At 38.4% G+C, this 20,473-nt stretch overlaps 2 protein-coding genes across 9 annotated transcripts in view; both read right to left on the bottom strand.

The window, feature by feature from the left end:
* LOC117483363 (polymeric immunoglobulin receptor-like) overlaps positions 1–15,842 on the bottom strand; it is a 49,844-nt gene extending 34,002 nt beyond the window's left edge. The window contains exon 1 of the mRNA XM_034131674.1: positions 15,791–15,842. Within this exon, the coding sequence (XP_033987565.1) occupies positions 15,791–15,827 (37 nt within the window). The 5' untranslated portion in view covers positions 15,828–15,842. The remainder of the gene's footprint in view (positions 1–15,790) is intronic.
* LOC117483359 (polymeric immunoglobulin receptor-like) overlaps positions 6,408–20,473 on the bottom strand; it is a 29,250-nt gene continuing 15,184 nt past the window's right edge. For 2 of the 8 annotated variants that reach the window (XM_034131661.1, XM_034131667.1), the window contains 2 exons: positions 17,431–17,468; positions 16,120–16,997 (listed from right to left, as the gene is read on the bottom strand). In XM_034131661.1, coding sequence (XP_033987552.1) covers positions 16,830–16,997; positions 17,431–17,468 — 206 coding nt within the window. In that variant the 3' untranslated portion in view covers positions 16,120–16,829. Of the gene's footprint in view, positions 6,917–6,985; positions 7,024–16,119; positions 16,998–17,430; positions 17,469–18,004; positions 18,116–20,244; positions 20,299–20,473 lie in introns of those variants that run through there. The other 6 variants (XM_034131660.1, XM_034131664.1, XM_034131659.1 and 3 more) reach the window with 5 other exon arrangements.

The following is a 20,473-nucleotide window of genomic DNA, read 5'->3' as shown; positions in this document are numbered from 1 at the left end:
ATTAGTAGATTTATATTCTGTATTATAAATCCATAACTGCAAAGTAGCTAGTTTGTAAAATGAATGTAGGTGATGAAAAAGCAAAACATTGTCTCGAAAATGTAGTAAAGTGAAGTACAAGTATCTCAAAAACGAGTATCGTGCTTGAGTAAATATACTTAGTTACATTCGACCACTGAATTGTTGTTACTAGATTTGAGTATTATATAAAATGTTGTGTTAATGAAACAATCTGATGTTATTTTTAATGCCATATCTTAATGAATGTCACAATGAATGTGTACAGTAATGTGTATGTGTATGTGTAAAATAAGTATTTCTATTGCAGGCATGAGGGGAAAAAAACTCAGATCCACACACACACACACACACACACACACACACACACACACACACACACACACACACACACACACACAGACACACACACACACACACACACACACACACACACACACACACACACACACACACACACTGAAAATGATATACATTGTTCGGAAAGTGGCGCTGTAGGCCTACTGAGAGTGGCGATTTTATTTTGTAACTATATAATTATATAATACTTGTAATAATGGGGCGTTTCTGAGTCAGTCATTGAAGAGATCCGGATCATACGAGTCATTTGAGTCATATGAGTCAGCATCACCAAGACCGTAGAAATCCTATCGGTGAAACCGAAGAGTTGTTGCATTTCACGAGCATATTAAACTGACGTTATATTAACCTCCGCTACACAGTGTATTTTGCTTTAATAAAGAATGTTGATCACAAAAAAAAGGGTTATTTTGCGATTTGGCAAATCTGAGTCTGCTGTTGACTCGTGCATGAGGACGAGTCTGCTGGATCTCTGGATCTGCTGCTATATGGCTACGGCTCTGAGTCCGCACGAGTCTGCTGTGTTTTGTGTTGCGCACAGTGAGTCAGGATTTGCGAATCTGAGTCTGCTGTTGACTCGTGCATGACGACGAGTCTGCTGGATCTCTGGATCTGCTGCTATATGGTTACGACTCTGAGTCCGCACGAGTCTGCTGTGTTTTGCACAGTGAGTCAGGATTTGCGAATCTGAGTCTGTGAAGTTCCGCTGACTCGTAGGCTACTGGTCTCTCTCGATCATTGACCTGGATTCACGGATCCCGCGATTTTGATTAAGTCCATTATGTTTCCGGCTCTAAATGAAGTTTCAGTGTAGACTTCTAACAAAATTGTCATGTTGTGCAACAGTCTCCTGCGTGTAATAGCTGCATTTCCAATAAGGATCTTACTTGGCAAAACGTTTATTTTGAACATAGCACACAAAAAGAAACAAACAATGACAAATGATAGAAAATTGCAAAACAGTTAGAATATATAAAATGTCTTAATTATACAATTATTATTATTAAACATATAATTATATCTAATCATATGCCCCCCATATTTTCTCATGGACTGCGTAATCATTGCAATACTGGTGTTTGTATGTGTTAAATGTGTGTAAAGTAGTGTCTTTTGCTTTAATAAAACATATTGATCACAAAAAAAAGGGTAATTTTGCGATTTAGCGAATCTGAGTCTGCTGTTGAATCGTGCATGATGACGAGTCTGCTGGATCTCTGGATCTGCTGCTATACAGTTACGGCTCTGAGTCCGCACAAGTCTGCTATGTTTTGCACAGTGAGTCAGGATTTGCGAATCTCTGAGTCTGCTGTTGACTCGTGCATAATATAGCCGCGGGAGCCGGGTGCTGGAGGAGGGGCTATGCTCGTGCACATGACGAGTATGGATCTCTGGATCTGCTATGCTATTACGGTTAGGAGCCGTCGGCTCCTCTGAGTCCCCACGAGTCTGCAGGAAGTTTCACTGATCCGCGTCCCCTCCCCTGAGCCAAACGATAACTTCTGGCAGCTATCCTGTATACTTGCTAAAGGGTAGGCAGATGGACTGGGGTACGTTGTAATGTGATTTTACATGTTATAAAGAGAGTAGCGAGTGATGCAATTTATAGTTTTAATTTGTACGTCACACCAAGTGTGGGACTCAAAGGACTCGGGTTAATGGAGAGGGAGACTCGTCACGACCAGCTCATTTCTAGGATCCGGGTTAATGATCCGGATGAATCAGGACTCGCCCATCTCTAATGCGAATAATCGCTCGAGTTTCACGGCGGCTGTCAGCTGTGTTTACTCGCCTCATTCATCTGAGTCAGCTTCTCGAGCCGTATCTGGCCGTGCAACACGTACATTGTCACATACTGTATGCCAAAGTGTTATTTTAAACAACACATTAAGTTGACGAAACACTTGAGTCAAATGTAATTAAAGTCAGATCCACTCGTGTCTTGGACGGGGCAGTGATATCATAAACCTGTTAATGTACGCATTCAAACACTTTTTCTTTTACCAGCTGTATTCACCTTGCAGGTGCAGCAATGTTGCTTGTATCCTGGATTAAGTGTTTAAGTCATGGATGTTTAAAGTTTAACTTCTTCATATTTGTCTAATATTATAGTTTACTTTTCATTCATGAAGTATGACGCTGCGCTGTCAGTACGCTTGTCCCTGTTTGTGATTGGTCAAAGGTTGCTAACCCCGCCCCTTTCATGTGAACGCGCACTCAGCCGGACAGAGAAACCCTGGCTTGATTTACCGAGTTGATAACCAGCGTCGTAGGACAGTTTAGCGAGATCTCGCTTGTTAGGGTTAGTTAAGCCAGATAACTCAGAGATATCCAGGGTCTGTAGAACTGGCTTCGTAGCACAGGCCACTGATCGATCAGGCTAAGCTAACCTGTAGCTGCTCCCTAAACTCACAACAACTTCATACAGACATAAATAAAGCAGCTGTATTCGCCATACAGGAAACACACATTTAAAACGGTTTTGCCTGCTGTTTTTGTGTACACAAGCATTCATTAATGGTTTGGAAAGTGGCGCTGTACCTTAATAATATAAAATATTGTATTTGCGTGCATTTCCTGCTCGTAAAGTGGCAATGAACTGAGAGTGGAGGTGTCCTGAGAGGGACCTGTCAGCAAAATGCGTATATGAATTGCTACGTCATGAACGCAATAAATCATACCCTTGTGGGGCGTGCTCATGTGATTGGCTTAGAATTGAGGAGACATCTGATTTGCTATAGATAGAAATAATTATCGAATCGGGTGACCGTCAGGGGAGTCTCAAAAGACCCACACACGAATGCAAAGCGATCCATGCACAGAAAGCGGGTTATGTATGCAGGTGCAGCGGTTTTAAACGGAAAACAAATGTGTGTGGATCAAAAATACATATATAAAACTTTTTTCTGTATTTTGATTTTATTTACAAGTATATGAAACGGAACACATTGGTGTGTGTGCATGTGTGTATTATGAGACTGTTCTGAGCCCATACATAACTGTTACAGGATGTGTATTTTGTAAATTGTGTAATTTTTGTATTTATGCATGCTTCTTGGTTAATATTAAGCTGTCTTTGGCTCTTTTCTTGCTGTAACAAATGCAAATTTTCCCTCTGGGACGAATAAAGGTATTCCGATTCTGATTCTGATGTCCACATAAACTTTAAAACAAACATACAGTATCAGCTGTATACAGTATGCAAAGGACGAAAAGGGGAACAGACCAAAGATGGACTGATGAATTCATTGGAAGAGTCAGCAGAAGGTCAATGAAGGCCACAGAACTTTGAATATTTATATGTGATCTTTCCCTTTGCCTTCCTTTCCTTCTTTTGCCATTCGTGCTTCAGTGTAATGTGGCTCTTGAAGTTGTGTTGGGACAATACTGAATGTACTTTTCCAATATCAGAGTAACATGATAACAAAGGCCCTACGTAGCTGTGTACATGACAGGATGTATGATTACCTAGAAGAGCATCAGGACTGTTTTAGGCATATGATAGCTATGTGATTAATATGATGATTCAGCCTCTATGGAGATAGACATATGACTGTCATGTGTTTTGCTTATGTGGGCCTTAGCTAATCTGATTTAAGCATAGAATACTGCTTTGAACCGGTATACATGTATCTTGTGACTGTGTAACTCCTTCTCTTGTATATCAGCATCTGAAGGACACTGTTCAGGAACTAGTTGTACCAAATGCTCTGTATGATGACTACTTCCATTATTGAGAGGATAATAAATACATGTATCCTAATATTGAAGCTCAAGCTGGTGACGAGTGATATTTTTCCAACAAGTTGCATTGATGACCTTTTTGACCACACAGGTTGCGGTTGAATTTCAAAAGATTATCCTATCGTCTTTTCCAAACCACTATTCCTTAACTTCTGAGTTAAACATCATAGTGTTAACAGAAAATGCAAAGGAGAATACATCAGGACTCAGGAAAAGACAACTGCGGTGCAAAGAGAATCTGACAGCATTTACATTTGGCTGTTAATGATTGGCCAGCGGATGTTATTGATGTGCGTCTGCCATGAGGAAACTATCTGTACAGTAGATCAGGGGTTCCCAACCCCCGGTCCGCGGCCCGGTACCGGTCCGCGGAGGTGTTACTGCTGGTCCGCGAAATAGCTGTGAGTTTATCGTAATATTTGCAGAATTATATAATCTTCGCACCTATGCCACCAGTCATATTATTTCATCCAGTAGCTAGTTAATCTTTCACCAGAAAACGGTTGAAAATGGCTTTTATGATGTTCCGAGGGATTCGGCGGCTCAGCCTAAGGTCTCAGCCTCTTGTGCGCACGAGCATGTTACCGGTGTACCAAGTAGGAAGAGGAGCGCACAGGAGACAACCGTTTGATTGCAGACTGTTATGTTTATGTGGGGAAATGGTGGTGCATACATTATTTGAGATATATTTCAAACTCGGACTTCATTTTAAGGACATGTCGGCCAGGGGTGTAGAGCTATTTGTTTAAGCACCGGATTGGCAAAACAGGAGAGTAAACCAGTATGCCTTGATCTATGAATTAATGTCCGGGACTCTCACGGTATCTGCTGCCCGCAGCTGTTTTATAGAAGGAAAACCTCCTTCACTTCATGAAATGGCTGCAGCATCAGGAGGCAACGGGACGTATACTCAGTAAAGAGCTGTGCCTTTTTACGCACCGCCTTCGCTGTGTTTAACTTAATCAGAACAGTTTAAGAGTGACTGCAGGCTGCTACGTGTTAACCACACACACATCTACACACATCGAACTGCCCGATTACTCCCCCCTTTTATTAGTTTTATGAAGGAGATGTCCAGTCAGTCACCAAGGCGCATGATGTGTGTGTGTATGTGCTCTGCTCAGCTCAGCTCTGTGTGTTCGGTGTGTTTGTGTCTGTCCGACACCGGCATATATGCGGCTGTTCCCAAAATAAATTAGTTTAATCTTAATCTCGATGTAGTGCTAAATGCTGTCGGGAGTGCACCGGAACGAAAAACATTTTCCCAGCATTCACTGGATTATCCGTAAATCATACAAACAAAACCAAAACGTTGATTTATCTGTTTTCCCGTTTTGGTTTAAAAACTGAATAACGTCGGTTTTTTGGTTTTCCGAAAAACCAAAAAACAACACCGGTTATTTTTTAAACTTTGTTAATATGTTTTGGATGCATATTGTTCTAGTATTTGTTCAGGCTGTTACATACAATTAGCCTCTGTTGCTACCTGCTGGTGGTGAGTAAATATTAAAATCAGTTAAAATTGACAACCGGTCCGCGATTTTTTTTTAATGTATCTACCGGTCCTTGGCACAATAAAGGTTGGGAACCCCTGCTCTAAGTGATGATGTCACGCACTCTAGCCCTGAAGAGTCCCTCCCATAGACAACCATTATAAAATCTAAAACAGCCTGAAAATGTTAAACGTTGAAAAGTCAAAAACCGTAAAAGATATGAAGAATCTGTTTTATAGCTGAAGGTCTTGTGATCATTTTAAAGTTGGAATGAAGTCTCTAGCTGAAAGTATGTGGAAGGAGAAGAATTTGGCGTAAGGTGTAGGTAAAAGAGGATTTGAAGGTTCCTCCCATTGACTTCCATGTTAAAAAAAGAGTTTAAAAAGCTGAATATTTCAAAAAGTATGAAATATTTTGAAAAAGTTGAAAGTTTCCCATCAATTGCTGTACAGGCTGAATAGTTTGATATTTGAATGGTTTCTGTAGCTGAAAGTATGCTGAAGTTATGGAGAGCCAAAGTATTGGTGAAATAATAAGGGGAAGAATAAAGATTCGAAGAACTATAGTGGAATGCTATAAATAGCATTCGCACTAACAAGACAGAGACTCATTTTAAAATACGCAACATCTGATGAGCACACATCTGGGGGAGTATATCTGTAAATATAAAAAGGGAAATGACGTTATATAGAAAATGGCAGAAATACAAAGTGTACTCACTAGAAAACCAAGAAGATCAAACCGTGGTAAACTGCAAGCCAACAATACATTCTTTACACCATTTCCCAAAAACTTTGGATAAGATAAAACTTTATTGATACCCAGGAGAATTGTTGTGTCTCAGCTGCAGATCAGAGTCGGAACACTACCAATATAGAATAAAGTGTAAATATTGACAACAAACAAAAACAACTTCAATCCTTTTCCTTTGGTTGGGCCATTTATCATATTTACACTTATCTGATATCTGTTTTTACATTTAACAAAAGTTTTTATGGATAAAAAAGCAAGAGATGTAAAAAACGTTCCCAAACTAGCATTCTTGTTTTGGTCTGTGACCGGGGATAAAGCGTGCGGACATTTTTTTAAAGGATGCCGCCTAAAGCTGCTGTTTTATGAGCCCAGAGTTAAATAACCCTAACTGTATTTTATGAATTAGAAGCAGTGTCAATGTTTTAGTAATCATCGGTTTCATCTCCATTTGGTCGTGTATATCTGGCGTGAGTGTGAACAGAAGAGATTTCCACAGGACGAGATCTGCTCCGGCCGGCCTCCCCGATATCATCGTACACTCGGTCGGTCTACAGGAGAAGAGGTGTGAATATCAGCTGGTTTCACAAACACTTATGATCTGGTTTACCAAAACTTACCTCTGTGACGAAATCATATTGTGTTTCCACAGGAGGGTCTGAAAAACACAGCAGTACGTTTAGATAATGACACTACACTGGAAAAACATCTTGCTCAGTCAAATGGAGACAAACACAGATTCATCCCTCATCAACTGTCATGATCCCAGTTTTGTTTATCGGTTTCCTGTTTTACTATGAAAAGTGTTCTTCCCTTGTCATGCCTGTTTGTGCTTCCTGTCCTTGTGTGTGTTTTCCTTTCTGTTCTGATTGTGTGTCCTTCTCTGCCACCTTCTGAACTCATGCACTTTGTTGGTTTTCTGTTTAGTCTTTGTCAGATTCTTGTATGTCGTTGTTCTTCGTGTTTAGGAACTTCTGTTCTGTTATTTGTGAGTATTTTAACTTTGAATGTTGTGTCTGTTTCAAAGGTTATTTTATATGTGGAGAAAGATCAAAAGCTTTTCTGTGAGAAATGGAAAGTTCCTGTGTGTTACCTGGTTCCTCACTTTTGGCTTTACAAGTCCTCTTCCTGCAGAATACCAGCACAGACAGTGATGACACGATGACCAGGACGACCAGGGTCAGACGCACATACAGGATCACACCTGTCGGTGTTTGAAAAGTTACATATTTCATCTAACACTTAGAGTACCCATAATCCATTTAGTTTTTTCAAGAGCGGGACAGGTTATCTTTAGGGGAAGATAACAGGTCAACAGTATTTGCCATATACTGTCGAAATAGAATAGATGTAGTATTGATTTAAAAAGGTGCAGCATCTACTTTGTAATGTGTTTTTTACAGATGGTAATTGAAATGTACAGGTTGTGATTTTAGAAAAGGCATAGAACAATATGATGGAATCATTTGATGGCCATTCCCATGCTCTTTAATGTTCAAAAGTTGTTGAAACTTCTAGTAAAAACAGTGTGTGGATGTACCTGTAGCAGTTGTTTCAGGCTGCTCTGTAGTTTTAGGAGAAGTGGTCAGAGCTGTGAACAAAAACAAGCAGACACAAAGAAGTCCTGATGAGAGAAATTAGATCCTCCTGTTTGTCAGCTGAACTATTTTAAATTGAGTTTAAAACATCAGCAGCTGTCAGTGAAAACTGTCTTCAGAGACATGAACAAACATTTTCATTATCAAGCAGAAACTCACCATCAGTGACGTTGAGCCTAAACCTCTGGTATAGATCTTTAGAGTCAGGTCTGTCCAGACCACACCGGTACCATCCTGAGTCAGACTGGGTCAGCTGTTCAATGCTCACAAACACAAATCCTCCTTTAACATGTCTGATGCTGTATCTGTCTTTTTTAGTATATGTGTCATTAGTTGTTTCAACAAGAATGTCTCCTTCACATTTTTCCTTGCAGAAGAACATAGTGGTCCCAGAGTGAGTAAAGGAGCATTCAACTACAATATTTCCTTCAGTTCTAGCATCGATGGTTTTTTCTGCAGAAGGGCCACCATCAAGTTTTGCTGTTGAAAAACAAAAACAATCAATAGTTACTATTTGTAGTTAACAAATCGTAGTTTCATTATTTATAACTTTGTGTTTTTTCAAACTTGATCCAGTCACTGAGGGATGAGGTGTGACGATTTAATGAAACAGCGTTTTAACTAAATATTTTTCAAGGAGATTTAGCAAATCATTATTTTACGCTGTGCTCAAAATAGGATTTGATATAAATATATTTGGGATTAATATTAGATTTGAAGGCTTTAATAAAATCCTTGGCTTTGTAATTTTGAGTTATAACTAGTGTCTCATTGAGGTTAACTGATAATTAAATATGTGAACTTTAGAGATGATCTGTTGCAAAGAATGACATTTTGAAAGGATGTCTTTACCCCTTGAAAGTATCGTTTTTATATTATTATTTACCCTGAGTGACCTTGAATTCATATGCTCATAACTTAGTAAAACATGACTTATCTAAACACTTCTGCATTAACTGTTCTTGAGAAAAGAGGAGCTTGTCTCTTTAAGCAGAAGTGTTTTAAATGGTGAGGTTTAAGCAGAATGCATGTTTTAGGGAAGTACTGAGCATACAGTGAATGACCTTTGGACTATACAGCATTAGTTGTGTAAGAGTTAATAAACAGATGTTTTAATATATTTTTGCTCTTGTAAAACAAAGCCCCAGTTAATTTAACATTTATTAAGACTTTTCTTCATTTTGGGATTCTTTGTTCACCGTGGAGTCACGCTAGAAAAAGTTTTCTTCACAAATTCAAGGTAACACAGGATGAGTTATTCATTGATCAAAATATTTTAATTTGGGGTAAAGTATTCCTTTAAAGCCCCGACAGCAGCCACAAACAACCAGTTTAGTTGTTTTAATATTGTCTATTGTTCTCAATCTATTACTAATTGTCTTACTTTTCAATAGAACAGAGAGCTGTCTCATAGACTACTACATTCAGCAATGGAAAACACACAACAGACCAATATTCTCCTGACCCTGGTATTAAATTCTTCATCTCTAAAATATCACTTGAACCAAAAATAAGTGTGTTCTTTACAATAATATTCAAATACACTTGTGTACATGTGTCAGTTTTGGTTTATCTTTTACTTTCAGAAGACATGTAGGATTAAGATGAAGTAAATATTCATGTTGAACTTGAGTTTTTCTTTGCCACATCTAAACTGTAGCTAATGTGCACATGACAATAAAGCATTGAAATTGAAAAAAAGTAGGTGAAAAGGTAAAACTATTATTTAGACAAAGGAAGAACATTCAGTTTTTAGTAGAAACTCACCATCCACAACGATGATTTCAATAAGCTTGTATGAAGTCCTTGAAGAAGATTCAGCCAAACCACACCTGTACTCTCCTGAGTCAGACTTGGTCAGCTGAGTGATGGTCACAAAAAAATCTTTCTGTTTATGATCAATGCTGTATCTGCCACTCTGATAATCTTTGGCATCAGTTGTTTCAATGAGAATGTCTTCTTGTTTACATTTTTCCTTACAAAAAGACCTGTTTTTTTTGTAAGAAGTAAAGGGGCATTCAACTCTGACATCTGCTCCTTCAGTTACTGAATAGACAGTGAGTTGGTCACTGACGAGACCGGTGTTTCCATCCTGCAGAGCTGAACAAAAGATGAACAAAAGATGAACCATCATTAGTAGTGGTCAGTACTTCCTGTAGGATCCTGCAGTCTGATCACAACACTTCCTGTTTCACATTAACACAGATCAAATTAACATTAGCGGCATTTATATATAGTAAGAATAAAGATCAAAGGATTAATAAAGGAACCAAGAAAATAATTTGGCGATTAAATTATTATGAAAATAATCATTAGCAGTAAAATCAAGCATGTACATTATTTTACAAAATAACCAGTCGTTGTGACTTCTAGTTTTACTCGTTCAGTAAGACGATAATAACTGAGTTTAATGATGATGTACAGTTTGTTTGAGGAAGTGAAACATACATTTGAAGCTACTAAAAAGCCTAACTTTGAAATATTTGAATAACTCGTACTGCTGGAGCCTTGCATTAACTCAATACATACTTTAAAGGAAACATATTAAATTACTGAGATGAAAATAAAGAAAAGTACTCACAGAAGAGGAGGAAGAAGCAGATCAAAGTGTGAGAGACTTTCATGCTGAGACTCTGATGGTTTACCACTGACTGTCTTTCTTCACTGGCTAACCAGGAACTACTTCTTTAAATGATGAAGTCCCTCCTCCAAACACAACACAGCTCTACTCTCCTCCCCAATGCAGGAACACTATGGTCTAAAAATACTCCAATGAATGTTGAACTGAATTCAAAATGTTAGTAATTATCAGCAAAATGTACTTTCAGTTTCAGTAAAAGTTATCATTATGCACCAATCTCATCTTTCAATTTCACAGTGTTGTTTTATCATATAATAGTATATTCTGTTTTTATGTCTAACAAATACATGTCGGAGCCTTATAATGTTGTAGTGCATGGGTCGGCAACAGGCGGCCCGCGGGCCATTGTTGGCCCGCCAGCAATAATATTTGGCCCGTAATTTTGAGAATAAAAAATAAAAAAATATTTTTAGATTTTTTTTTTTTTTTTTTTTTTTACAACATCGGACCGACAGTCGCACATATAGGCTATAATGTCCGAATAGAGAATCTACCTACACCTGAAGAATGCTTATTGTACTTTTATCTATGTTGAGAATGAATGACATACAGCACAGGCATAATCAGGCAGCGGGGTACACTGACGTCAATTAAAGTACTTATTTAAAGGACACCTATCATGCTATATTTAAATGATATATTGTAGGGCCATACCTATATAAGGTATATTTATACGTTTCTGTTTTCAAAATACCAAACAGATCATGCATTTTAGCCATGCCTCATTTCACTCTATTTGGCCCAACCCCACATTCCCCTGATAGGTGGAGAGTTGGCCCAATAGCCGTAGCGCCACCGTCCTGACGTCAGGACAGTGTTCAAATCTGGATCAGTTTTTATCAGATCCGTTGCAGCCCCGTTTTTAGAGATTTGGGTATGGAGGAAAATAGAGAGGGTTGTGTTTTCTGACACTTGGTGAGTTCCCTGGATCACCGGGGACACATATTCATGTATAAAAGACGTACAAAAGTGCATTTTGCATGATAGGTCCCCTTTAACTATTAAATACATTGAGTTTGAGTAAAATACTTGGTTACTGATTAATTTAGGTTATAATATATTAAATAAATTGCAAAGCAAAACATGCTGTAATTTATTTATTTTGTATTTTTTTAAAGGTTTTCAACCTGAAAGAATCCTAATGTCTCCTTGAAAAGTTGAAATAAAGAAAAGGAAAAAGGATTCCAGTTGTCCATGTGTCCTCTGTTGCCCCTCAAGCCTCTCAAATGTGGGCAAACACTCAAATAAATGCCAAAAACCCAGAGAACTTGACAATACTTATCAGAATAAAAGTATGTTAAATAACACTGCTACCTAGTTAATAACTCACTCAGTGGAGGCTCGTCCATTGAAGAAAGGGAGGACCATCCTCCCTAAAATTTCAGAAAAAAATAAACTTTGAAGAGCACAACAAATACACCTCAATTTAAAAGATAAGTCTGTTAAAATACAGATAATAGCCCTGACTTTTAACATGGGACTGAAATGGGGCTAGAGACGACGAGCCTCCCTTTGGGCGGGTCTATCCAGAGGCTCTGGATTGGGCGCCTATATCATCAGTGAACCAATCAGCGGATCTGACTGTGCATCAGAGTGTTGATGGGGAGGGTTATCAGGGATATCAGAGTTTTTTCTGAACCAGGGAACAGGGGCGCTGCGCCCTCTTACCAAAATCAATTCCTTGAATTAGGCTTTGATTATGTTCTGGCCCGCCATCTTGTGGCTCAGCAAAAAATTGGCCCACGGCCAAACTTACTTGCCTACCCCTGTTGTAGTGTGTCAAGGTGGAGCCAATTGTATATAAGTAGTACATTCTGCATCATATCATCATGTTTCGTATGTCAAATGTTACAAGTAGCCTAACTGAGTGTCAGATATCTATAGTTGAGTAAACAAATATAAAATCTAGAAGCATTACATTTAAATACTCAAGTAAAGAACCAGTTAGTTATGTAAAAAAAAAGCCTTTAAAGGGGACCTATCATGCAAAATGCACTTTTGTACGTCTTTTATACATGAATATGTGTCCCCGGTGTTCCAGGGAACTCACCAAGTGTCAGAAAACACAACCCTCTCTATTTCCCTCCATACCCAAATCTCTAAAAAAGGGGCTGCAACGGATCTGATAAAAACTGATCCAGATTTGAACACTTTACTGACGTCAGGAAAGTGGCGCTACGGCTATTGGGCCAACTCCACCAATCAGGAGGAGACAGCCACGGCCATTGCCGTTCGAAAGTGCTGGAGACGCTGTAGTACATATGCCAGGCCTGTAAGTGGCGCTGTAGTATGCCACAAAAGCAGCGAAGAAGACTTGGTTACCATGGTTACCCTTCTGTTTATTCTCCGCTGTGGCTTTCTTTCTCCCTCCCCGAGGCAAGCGTTTGCTCCCGCTGCTTTAATGCAATGCAATCCCTCCCCGTCGAGGCAAGCACTGTAATTCTCTCCGGTTAGTCCACCAGCAGATGACAAACACCCACCTCTCCGCCTCTTCCAAGGAACGAGGGGACCGTGCGGCAGAGTTTCAGTTTCAGTTTCTTTCGCCGGTCAAGATGTCCGTTAAAGTTTAAATCTTCCGGACAAAATGAGAAAAGTGCCGGTCAAAGGTCTTTGTTATTTATTGAGCTTTAAAACAAATGAATAACGACTCTATATAATAAAACACGGAGGACGGAGATCTCTTTTTCTCCCCCTCTTCTGACAGCCCAGCAGCTGATCTGGGGCCTCATTTATAACGCCTTGCGTAGGATTCACGTGAGAAGGTTGCTTACGTAGTACAAAGCAAAAAAATAGGTACAGAAATGTTCCGACATTTTCCGATTCACAAAACATTGCGTACCGGCGTAGGAAGTGCGTACGGCACTTCCTACGCCTGTTTCCCTTAATAAATCACAATCGACTCGTAACGCCCATATTTGCCTATAAATAGTCAAAGAAACGCCCATTCATTCATTCATTTTGACTGACTGCATGAAGAAGATCGCAGGAAATTACGACCGAACAGCTAAAAAAGACATCTCGCACCGTGTCAGATTTTGGTTATTTTGGGGAGGTCGAGATAAATCATATTGTTTGGTGGATGCAGTTTGAACCAGAGTAGCAGCATGGAGGTCGGATCGTCACCAAAATAAATAAATAAGTGGTCCGAAAAAAGTTAATGACAAAAAAAATACACATAACCTAACCTTCCTCAGGCAGTGTGTTTGTACCGGGGACAGGAGACACCCCCTTGATGAGAAACTGTAAGAAATGATCGGGGAATCCCTCCGGAGTGGAGTCATGACGACTGGATCTGAATTATTTTGTTGGATTTGGTGGTTTGTGTTCCAGCTGTCGATCAGCAACTATATATCCATAATCCACCAGTTAAAGGAAATACAACTAATGTGTTGTGTTATATTAGCTGTACAATTTACCACATATGGTGTTCTTAGTTTCCATACCTCCTGTGTTTTACGAGCGACTTATCAAGTCTTGGCAAATGGCATAAAACACGATTAAACGTGATAGTATATAAAACCATGCTCGTATCTACAACCTATAGAAATGCAAAACGGCGTCAGTTTAGACGTAATTCTGTCCTCCTGCTTACCGCATCATTTATGAGAAAACATTTCATAACATTAACACAACATATTTGAGGTGGTTTTAAATAACATATCCGTATTTATTTATTTCTCCAAGTTATGTTTTTGTGTGCACTGAGGAGTCTCAAACAGGCGTTTTTTTTTTATCATTTTAAGATTGGCTTTAATCAATGTTTGAAAATGAATTCTTCATATTTGATAAATGAGAGGTAACATTTTATTTATGGTATTATTTCCACATATTTCTCTCCATTCTTCCTTCTGCCAACGGTGTCGCAGTTTCTCGTCTCTCCCGTTGTTGTGCTTAGTGCGTACGCATGGGTTAGAGTTTGCGTGGAGGACCGCACATTTTCCCGTCAAGTTAGTATTTTATAAATCGCAAACATTGCGTAGAAACTGGTGGACGACATTTTTTTAGCGTATATCCCTTTATAAATGAGGCCCCAGAGCACGGCTCCCCTGTCCTGCAGGGGGGCGTGGTCAGCTGCAGCTCACAGAGATCAGCCCCGTAGACAGCAAACAGCACATAGAGCGAAATGAGGCATGGCTAAAATGCATGATCTGTTTGGTATTTTGAAAACAGAAACGTATAAATACACCATATAGGTATGGCCCTACAATATATAATTTAAATATAGCATGATAGGTCCACTTTATAAGACGAGATAAACCTATTTAATGGCATACAACATAGTAGCAGCTCCATTACGCATTAAAACGTTTTCTGTAAAATATAAAGTTAATATGACATTAAAATAAAACATCAGCCACTGCAAAGTTTTATTTCAGACTTTATAAACACACTTACATATGTAACAGTCAATGTCAACTGTTCATACATTCAGTCAAACTAGAAGCTGTTACAGGTGTTACTTTTGAGTTTTCTGTCGTAAAATAAACATTAGTATTTACATTAGTTGATCACATTTTTTAAGTCAATGCAGTTCAATTTGCTGAATTAATTTTAAACCCCCTATCTCCATGACAACCAAACAAACCATAAGATGGTTACACGTTGAAATCTCCAGAAAAAGCAAGTGAATGAACCCTGGAGTTGTAAATCTAAGAGGGCATATTGACGGATTAATCAACCCTGAAGTCACAAAAGCATGCATTTGCAGAGACTTCCTGAGAACGATTTATTTTGGGAGCCTCTAGCAGATTTATCTTTCAACGCTTTTTGCTTATTGTGTTCGAGAGGTAGTTTCCTGTGGGAAGTCTCAGCAGAACCAATGTGAAAACTACAAAGTGAGACTATTAAAACTAACCTGGCTATGAGAAATGTATTTGAAAGCGTATGTGTTTGCAGGATTATTGCTGAATTTGTATCCTCGTGGTTGATTGCAATTATAAAAAAACCTTTGGATGAAGGTCAAATGTAAAAAAAAGTTGTGGGTTAAAAATACATTAGGAATATGCTCATACGTTTTTTATATTAAATACAAATAATGTGACTCATACTCATGGCTGGTCACACCTTTACCCACACAAACAAACAAACAAACAAACAGCTGATGGTCACACAGGGGGAGTTTAACATTAAATACAGAAAGTAAGATGACGTTATAGAGAAATGACAGAAATACAAAGTGTACTCACTGAGAACGAAGAAGATCAAACTGTGGCAGACGTCCATGTTCGAGTCTCTGATGGTTGAACGCTGTCTCTCTTTCTTCTTCACCGGCAAACCAACATGTTTTCACTTCTCTAAACGATGGAGTCCCTGCTTAAAATACAACACAGCTTTACTCTCCTCTCTAACACCTGCATGTGTATCACGTATGGTTTCACTTTAAAACTTTGCAACTTAATGCAGCAAAATAATATATTTTGCTTTTAACATTTAAATAATTTAATGTTAAGTGTGTGGAAAAGTGTACTTTGTTTTAAGCCAAAAAAACATATTATTGTCAGACACATTTCAGAAATGTTTTATTTTTATCCCAAGAACATTATCCAGAGTACAGAGCAGGAAGAGGCCGAATACAAAATACAATATAAAAAATAAAACTCCATAAAAATGGTACAAATCCAAATACATGTACAGTATAAAACAATACAAACAAGTCATAAGGATTATACATATGTGCGAGTGGCATCTTGTATCCCGTACTGACCACATCACCTGGTTGAAGTAATATAGTTTCATATCAATTTATTTATATTCCGCTATAATTAAACATTTCTGTAAATCAAGTTTTTAACCAAAATAGTCAACCGTAATTTGAAGCAAAAATACCTAATGCTAATCTGCTAACTTTACTAGAACAGTTTATCTTACAAATATAACTTTAATACCATATATATATTGTAATAAAATCAACGTAATAAATACATTGAAGCTGTAAAAAGAGCTTTTTACATTAAATATAATTTAGCTGACGCTTTAATCCAAAGGGACTTACAATAAGTGCAACCAGCTTTGACCTGAAGCAAACTGTTGAAGCGGCACGTTTGTGAACTAGAGCAGAGCTGGACTTATCATCACATGAGCAGGTCATTCAAAGCAGGTTTGAAATAAGTAAATGGTTAAATAATCTTACATATTCCCACAAACATCTCTAGTTTCAGAATATGTTCACGGCTGCTTGATTCACACCAGCTTCTTCTGCCAGACTGTGAGAGTTATTGGGGGTCGTTAACAGTAGAGTACAGTAGAGTACAGAGGGGGCTCATCAGAGCTAGCTTCCACCTGAGGAACAGAGTAGATAACACACTCAGCGTCACCGTGGAAACCGCTGTGGGACGAGCCGACGCTGACAAATGTGATCTCGGAGTAGGCGTGTTGACTCGGGTCGTCTTCAGCCTGGAGAAAAAAACATTGCTTGATTAAATGTGTCTTTAACAACAGAACAAAACAAGCAACTGGACTTGGTTGTAAAGTTACGTCATCAAAACAAAAAAAAAGTTGTGTTTAGGTCTTTTTTCATATTTACACATATTATTTTACTGCAGACATTGTCCGAAGTGAATCAAATCTGGCATTTCAGTAAACATGAATAGAACGCAGCAACAGGTGCAAAAGTGAAGCCCTACGGAGCTAATGTCTTGTGATCCCAAAGTTAGAATTGTATAACTTTTATCGGTGTATTTTGTAAACTAGCTGCAGCAAAATTGTTGTAGTAATAATTGGTTTTGGCTCAATTTGTGTTTATTTGGAGATTTTACATGATGCTTGTACACTTTGTTGGTCTACAGAAGAATGTATTAATATGATGCTCATATTTTCTCAAACTTACCTCCGGTGCAGAAGCATGTTGTGTTTCCACATGAGGTTCTGAAAAACACAACAGTACTTTGAGAAAAAGATAGATTTTCAAACATGACATCACACATTCCCCATTTGAACAAATATTTAGGCCAACCATTAAGATATGAGTAAAACAAGATAAATAGATGTGTTTTGAGTTTGTAAACAATAGAATATACAGTATATTTAATCATTAACCACCCTGCCACATTTAAATTACTTAAGAAAATTGAATAAGAATATAAAATAAAGTTTCAATGAAAAAAATAACAAGCTATGGCTGTACATGTTTCTAATGCATATTAACTTGAAAAAAGCCACTTATTTTTAATGCTGTAAATGAATATCCGTGCACCCAATCTGGTGTTGGGGGATGGACATTTTATGTGAGAAAGTTATTTTAGAATTGTGCGTCTGATTTTAAAGTTAATATTGGTCAAGAGAAAACTACAACTTTTCAGTGAGAAATGTTTTGTGTGTGTGTGTGTGTGTGTGTGTGTGTGTGTGTGTGTGTGTGTGTGTGTGTGTGTGTGTGTGTGTGTGTGTGAGTGTGTGTGTGTTACCTGGTTCCTCACGTTTGGCTTTACAAATCCTCTTCCTGCAGAATACCAGCACAGACAGTGATGACACGATGACCAGGACGACCAGAGTCAGAAACACATACACGATCACACCTGTCGGTGTTTGAAGAATTACATATTCATCTAACACTTAGAGTACCCACAATCCATTTGTTTTTATAGAGGGGGGGACAGGTTATCTTTAGGGGAAGATAACAGGTCAACAGTATTTGCCATATACTGTCGAAATAGAATAGATGTAGTCATGGGCGTCGCAGCCATTATATGAGGGTGGGACAAGTCCCCCCCACTTTTTCAAATGATTAGTTTAGACCCCCCCACTTTTACTATGCGGAAAGTCCGTGAATCGGTCTATCCACTCGCCGCACTTTGTAGAGCGCTGTGTCAGTGCTTCACTATCAAATGAAATCCATTCCACTTGCTTATTGAGAGAATGCCCAAATCAATGAAACTCCGTACCATGTTTTCACTGCTACTTTGTACCAAGGCAGATTCTCACATAGCGCGCGCATGTTCAAGGAGTGTTGTCATAGTTGGACAGCTCAGATCTGTTGTATGAAGCGATGCCGGTAGCGGAGGTAAGGCACACACACCAAATGTTCAGGAAATGGTTAATACAGCGAAAATCAAAGCTGACGATCTCTTGGTTTGATATGTTTTCTCCCCCAGACAACATGGACATAAGAACATTTTTTTCAAAGAAGAGGAAAGTAAGTCATCAGCTGGTAGCAGTTAATCAGTTAACAGTGATGGCGGCGTCTCACTTCTGGAGAGGAGTTTCGTCTTTATGTCATGATAGAGAGATACAAATACTGAATAGTTTAGAAAAGGCATCGAAATGCCAGGTTACTAGTATTTATCATGTAAACAGGGAACATGAATAACCCGATCTCTCTGTGCTCATGTAAACACCATATCCCCAATATGATCATAACCGGGATAATACTCATAAACGGCTTACTGATGTCCATGTAGAGCGCAGTCAGTGTGTTTTACTGGAGCCTCAGTTCGATAAGAGATTATTTTCTGAGTTCTTTAACTTAGGTACTCTCTCTCAAAATGGTAATGTGCATTATGTTTTAATTATACTTATCAGAAGCTTTTTGTGTGTGTTTATGTTTTACTGAGTGCTTATAGGCTATTTCCATCCCAGTATTCAGTTAACTATTTATTTGCTGTGCACATTACATAGACTAGCTAATATTCTACCTACTGCTTGGGACTTTGAGTCTTCAAAATGTCCAATGTCACAGACTGGGACTTACTTTAGAATCAGTTGTATTTACATTCAGTATGACTTGTTATGATTCAATGTGAAAGAGTATACTGCTCAATAAATAATTATCACTTCACCACCTCTCTTGACATCTAGGCACTTGAGAGTGAGTCAGAGGCAGAATACAGGGACAGTGGAGAGAGGTCCATTGCTGAGGTGAGTGATGAAAGGGAAATGACAGTTGAGAGTAAATTGTGATGTGGACTCTCATCCAGGATTTTAAGGAAATCAGTGGGGATATTGAACAGGAAACATTTCAGTCAAGGGGCATCATATGACCAATATGGACAGAAGAGCAACATTTATTTGAACATTTAAGTCAATGATATCATTCCTAGGTGAACTTAACATCTGTATGGAGTCAGATCAGTCTCAATATTAATAAATGCTCACAGAAGGATTCACAAATGTATTTCGCGATTTATATATAAATGACTCTCCACAACAATATCTCTCAATGCACTCACAAATATTTATTGTTGTATATAAATGTACAAAAAAAGGGCATTTAAACTGCTTTTTATTAATTCAAAGACAGCTCTGAATTAATAATCAAATATGTTTCCTTTCTTTACTACTGGATGAAATTACAAAATGTACCCATCATTTTCCTCATGCTAGCCACATAAAAGTATCAAACCACCTGTTAAAATGCACCAGAATACAGGAAATCTATATTTTTTTTCGCCCCCACACCCCCCGTTAAAAATGTCCCCCCCACATTCAGGATGCTTCCTACGCCCATGGATGTAGTATTGATTTAAAAGGTGCAGCATTTTAAAATCTACTTTGTAATGTGTTTTTTACAGATGGTAATTGAAATGTACAGGTTGTGATTTTAGAAAAGGCATAGAACAATATGATGTAATCATTTGATGGCCATTCCCATGTTCTTTAATGTTCAAAAGTTGTTGAAACTTCTAGTAAAAACAGTGTGTGGATGTACCTGTAGCAGTTGTTGATTCAGGTTGCTCTGTAGTTTTAGGAGAAGTGGTCAGAGCTGTGAACAAAAACAAGCAGACACAAAGAAGTCCTGATGAGAGAAATGAGATCCTCCTGAGTGTCTGTGTGTGTCAGCTGTCAGTGAAAACTGTCTTCAGAGACATGAACAATCATTTTCATTATGAAGCATAAACTCACCATCAGTGACGTTGAGCCTAAACCTCTGGAATGGA

Source organism: Trematomus bernacchii, unplaced genomic scaffold, assembly GCF_902827165.1.
Source record: "Trematomus bernacchii unplaced genomic scaffold, fTreBer1.1, whole genome shotgun sequence".
NCBI classification, from domain to species: domain Eukaryota; kingdom Metazoa; phylum Chordata; class Actinopteri; order Perciformes; family Nototheniidae; genus Trematomus; species Trematomus bernacchii.
This window is presented reverse-complemented; position numbering and strand designations above follow the sequence as displayed.